Genomic DNA, 4601 nt, shown 5'->3' with positions numbered 1-4601 from the left:
CAGCGTTGAATCAGTGTTTTTCAATCCTTTGTATACCATAAGTAGTCTGTATTATCCCTTGGTTCAGTAATAAATTGCAACAAGTTATCAATATAATTTATTTTGGTTTAGTTAAACTTGTAATGATGATCCATTTTGCAACTATTGTCGTGATAAATATATCTATGTTTATTCATAATGAGCTTTGTTTACTTGTAGTACTAAATAATTTTCTGCCACCTCCAGTGTTTGGAGCTGATACAAGTATGCCATCGACTCCAACTCAACCATAGCAAAGGTGATTCATCTCTTCTCATGCGCTTTGTTTATTTGTAGAATTAAGTCCACTGTATAAGTGTAGATACTAAATAATTTGTACAAGTGCAGTTACTAAATAATTTGTAGGGATGGCATCAGCACCGCCGCCTCGCGAGATCCTGCGTGAGCATCATCACCACCGCGGCATGCGCGTGCTGCTGCCGCTGCCGCCTGCGCAGCTCCTCGCGCCGTGCCTGACGCCGCCGCCTCGCGCTGCCACTATGGTTAGGTTTTGGGGGCACGAGTGACGGGCGGTGAGGGTGGAGTGTGGGAGACGAGGTAGACAAAGGGACGAGCAGGAGGACGGGAGGAGGAGATGCACGCCGCGGTAGGAGGCGGAGCTCGGCGGAGCATGCCCAAGGGACAAGCGGGTTCTGTACGATTCACGACTGCCCGTGCGTGGGGCTTAATGGGCAAGACCCAAACCGATTTGCAATCGGACGGTTCATATATTTAGTTGGCTTAATCCGACGGTCCATGTGATTTTTAGTTATATATTCCTGGTTAGATTTGCATTTCAAGAACATGTTTATATTTACTCGAATATTATATTTAAGTTTATATATACGGCAGCTTGTGCATTGCATTTGTGAGTCTGCGACACCGAGCTCTCCGTGACTGTGTTAATTTCACGAACTTTGCCTTTTGAATTAATTGTCATTTTAACATCGGTATTTAATTTCACAATATTGTTATCTTATCGTGCAATCCATGTGTTTTTAGTATAAAAATTTAGCTGTCCCATAGCAACGCACGGACACGAATAGTTCAAAAAAGACCCAAAATGTCTAGTTTTACTATTCGAGGCGGAAATCTAGACTCCAACAATAATCGGAGGAGGCAAAGAAAAAAAAAACTTTTTCCCCATTGCTGGATGGCGGTAGCCTAGCCTCGTTCCAACTTTCCAAGAGCAAGGCAGCAACACCAGCCCATCCGTGCAGGGACTTCTTGTGGCCACCATTTACTGGGCCGCATCAGGTTGGGCTGGCCTCACATGAATAGCCCAGATAACTGATTTAGATTATTAACCATGTTGCCGGAGGTTGTTGATTCGGTTCTTGTGTAGCCGAGCGCCACATTATTGTGTAAAAGTAAAGTGATTTATAGGAAACAATTTTGTGATTTGCGTGAAGTTCCTGCATTCCGAGGATCCCTACTATAAAGTGAGATCCATTTTATACACTTTTTTTTTTTTTGCAATTACACGATACAACTCAGCCGCTCACAACGCACGCACATTCATCCCTACGAACGCACGCACATAAACCCTACCCCTACGAGGATCTTCAAAGGCTAGGCAGGCAAATCCTCGAGATTGGTTAATATATGTGTTCAATAGACCTATGCCTGTTGAAATATAGTGCAACTAGATTAAAAAAAAAAAGACAGTAAAATGGATCCTTGGATGCACTACAGTTGAGCAACTTTAAAAGCCTCTTTATATCTTTTGCATTTGATAGGATAGGATGAGATTTTTGGTGAAAAAAAAATCCCTCCAGCAACTTGTTTAATTAAATTAAATCTCAAAATAAAACTATATGTTCCTAGTTTCTCGCTAGCCAAAGGCGGGGTTAGCTCTCTACATTATGCGTGAGATATAAAAAAAAAGGTTGGAATGTGATAAGATATATAGAGAAAAAAATTATTCAAATATCCCTCCTAATAAGTATAAGGATTTAGAAACTGAGATGAGTTTCAAAAATGCCGTTAAGAAATGCTTTGGGGACGCCAAAAATTCTGTCGCGCCCGTCTCGTTGGCAGGAACAGAGGCTGCACTTTTGCCGTATTGGGCCAGGCCCATGTTACCACAATCATAAGAAGTAAGCCCGGCTTGCGTTATATGCGTTAACATAACTGCCAGCCTCCGCTAAAACTCCGATCTCATAGCATGTATCCCAGCCCCTAGGTCACTGAACAAATTCTTGTCAGCGTGGCTGCGTTTTGTTTGACTTTTTTTTTCAAACGACATGGCAGGTATTTTCAGCTGTCCGCGTGAACGAGCGAGACGAGAGCTCAACAATGTAAACAGCTCAACGATTCTCTTTCTAGTTGATCAAATGTACCAGTAGACGATGTAAACAGCTCAACAATTCTCTTTCTAGTTGATCAAAGCATTGCGAAAATTCTCTTCTAGTTGATCAAAGCATTGCAATATGGGGTACAAAAATTCTGACGGTGAACAGGTGGTACTCAAACTCAAGACGGCGATAGTATATAATGAAATCCTTGCTCATTTCTTCTTCGCGTCCCCGGCCTTTGTCTGCAAAACCAATCCAACAAAAAAAATTTTGCAAAAATCACACACCAACAGAAGTTAAGATCAAGGTCTTGTTTGCGCTGTCATGATTTTATCAGAAACTGTTTGATTTTTCCACAGGAACACAATGAACCAAATGCACAATAATATTAGGGCACACCAGTCTGATGAGTGCAAATGTGCATACCTTCTTCACACCACGGATCTTCTTCGCCCTGTTCTTCCTCTCCTTCATCTGCTTGCGCGACTTCTCCACCTTGGTAGCAAGACCATTCTGCAGAAACCCAAACACACTCTTGTCAAAAAAAAAAAAGCAGAGCATAGCAGACAGACAGTGTTGTTTCAATCACAGAATAAGCAGAGCATATAAATGGACCTGCAAATCATGAACTGATATTCATGCTAGGTTTTCATACACAAAACGGTCTTGGACAATTCATAAAAATAGCAGACAAAAACAAATGACAAGTTTTCTTGCTGTAGTACCCTACGATTCACAGTTAAAATGAAAGCCCAGCTTAATCCGATTTAGCTCCTCTTATTGGCTGAGCAATTTCATGGTTTGCAAAATACAAAACAGTGAACTTTGAACAAACATAGTGCAATGGGGGGCCAACAAACCATAAAGCAACAACGCCTTCACTAAGACATGATAAAGGGCCCATTCAGTCAAGCCTGGTACAAGACTTAAAATAGTAACAGATAAATCGTTTTGCATCTAAAAATAATAACGAGATCAATGTTCACAACAAATACGACCTAATCTGAAGGGGCAGCCAGCATAAATGTACAGCTATTGCCACATAAAACTATATATACGCGAGCTATTTGCGTCGCCTACACGAACTAATGCATGGAACAATTTGAGCTTTCAACGGAGGTTACTAGGTAGTATATTCAACATACCTAAGAGTCCAGCGCCAATGACAGACTGAGAAAAGGGGGAGGAGCAAAGCAAGAGACGCGTACCCTGATAAGCCTGTACTTGGGCTCGAACTTCTTGGCGGAGTCGAGGTTGTCGTAGATGAGGCCGAATCCGGTGGACTTGCCGCCTCCGAAGTGGGTGCGGAACTTGAAGACGAAGATGCAGTTGGGGTCCTTCACCTCGTACATCTTAGCCAGCTTCTCCTTAAGCTCCGCCTGCAATATCAATTAATCGATCACACGCGTCAGCATCGCCCAGCGAACGAGAGGATCTCGCAGCAAAGGCTCCGACGCTCAAGCACTGCACTGACCGACCTTAGACACGTTGGCGCGGCCGGGGTGGAGAACCTCGAGCACGAACTGCTTGCGGGCCAGGAGGCGGTTGGTCATGAACTTGCGCGTGCGGAGCGTCACCGCGGGCAACACCTTCGTGTCCGCCATGCTTGATGCTGCCTGCCTGCCCGCCTGCGGCGCGCCGGATCGGCTTCGCCGGAGCTGGCTCGCGGGGGCGCTTGGAGGCGGTGGCGGCTGGGAAGCGGGCAATGAGGGATTGGGATGTGTTATATATCTTCTGCTGATGAAACCCTAGATCAGGTCAACAGAGGGGGAACGGTTGGCGGGTTCTGGTGGGCCTTGATTGGATGTTACAGAATGATGGGCTTAAAAGTATCAATGGGCCGATTTTGGGCGGCACGGCAAAAGTCCATTAGCTGCTCTAAATTCCTCCACTTTGGTACTAAAAAAAACTTTGTCACCTAATAAAATTATTGCTGCAGCCGTATCATTGTCGACAATATGTCACCTAATAACAAACAAATAACGGTGGACACATATGCTTTCAGATCTAAACTTTGATGCTTGGTGCATAAAGTATATACAGCCATCTCTTCTTTTCAAGATAATCTGCTAAGATATATTGTTTCATTCTCAAATCCTCCACTCTACTAGCCTTGCTAGGAGTTTCAGCATTAAAAAAATCCTCTTTATATGAGAAAATGACAAGGTCCAGTCCAAGAGTGACTCCTGCAATTATCAGCTCAGCTCACATATAGCTCTCCTTTTTTACAATTTACATGATATCTTCCTTCGTCTCAGCAAGATTAATTTAGTCATTTTCAGTCCT

At 43.6% G+C, this 4601-nt stretch overlaps 1 protein-coding gene across 1 annotated transcript; it reads right to left on the bottom strand.

The window, feature by feature from the left end:
* Nucleotides 1-2319: 2319 nt before the first annotated feature.
* LOC136463111 (small ribosomal subunit protein eS24z) lies at nucleotides 2320-4028 on the bottom strand. The gene is made up of 4 exons (XM_066462145.1): nucleotides 3794-4028; nucleotides 3524-3694; nucleotides 2742-2828; nucleotides 2320-2557 (listed from the first exon to the last, which is right to left on the bottom strand). Exons 1-4 carry the CDS (start codon nucleotides 3917-3919, stop codon nucleotides 2528-2530), a joined length of 414 nt encoding a protein of 137 aa, XP_066318242.1. The 5' UTR covers nucleotides 3920-4028; the 3' UTR covers nucleotides 2320-2527.
* Between the last annotated feature and the right edge of the window lie 573 nt (nucleotides 4029-4601).

This window comes from Miscanthus floridulus, chromosome 7 (genome assembly GCF_019320115.1).
Source record: "Miscanthus floridulus cultivar M001 chromosome 7, ASM1932011v1, whole genome shotgun sequence".
Taxonomy (NCBI): Eukaryota; Viridiplantae; Streptophyta; class Magnoliopsida; order Poales; family Poaceae; genus Miscanthus; species Miscanthus floridulus.
The sequence above is the reverse complement of the archived record's forward strand: the minus strand, read 5'-3'. Positions and strand labels throughout refer to the sequence as shown.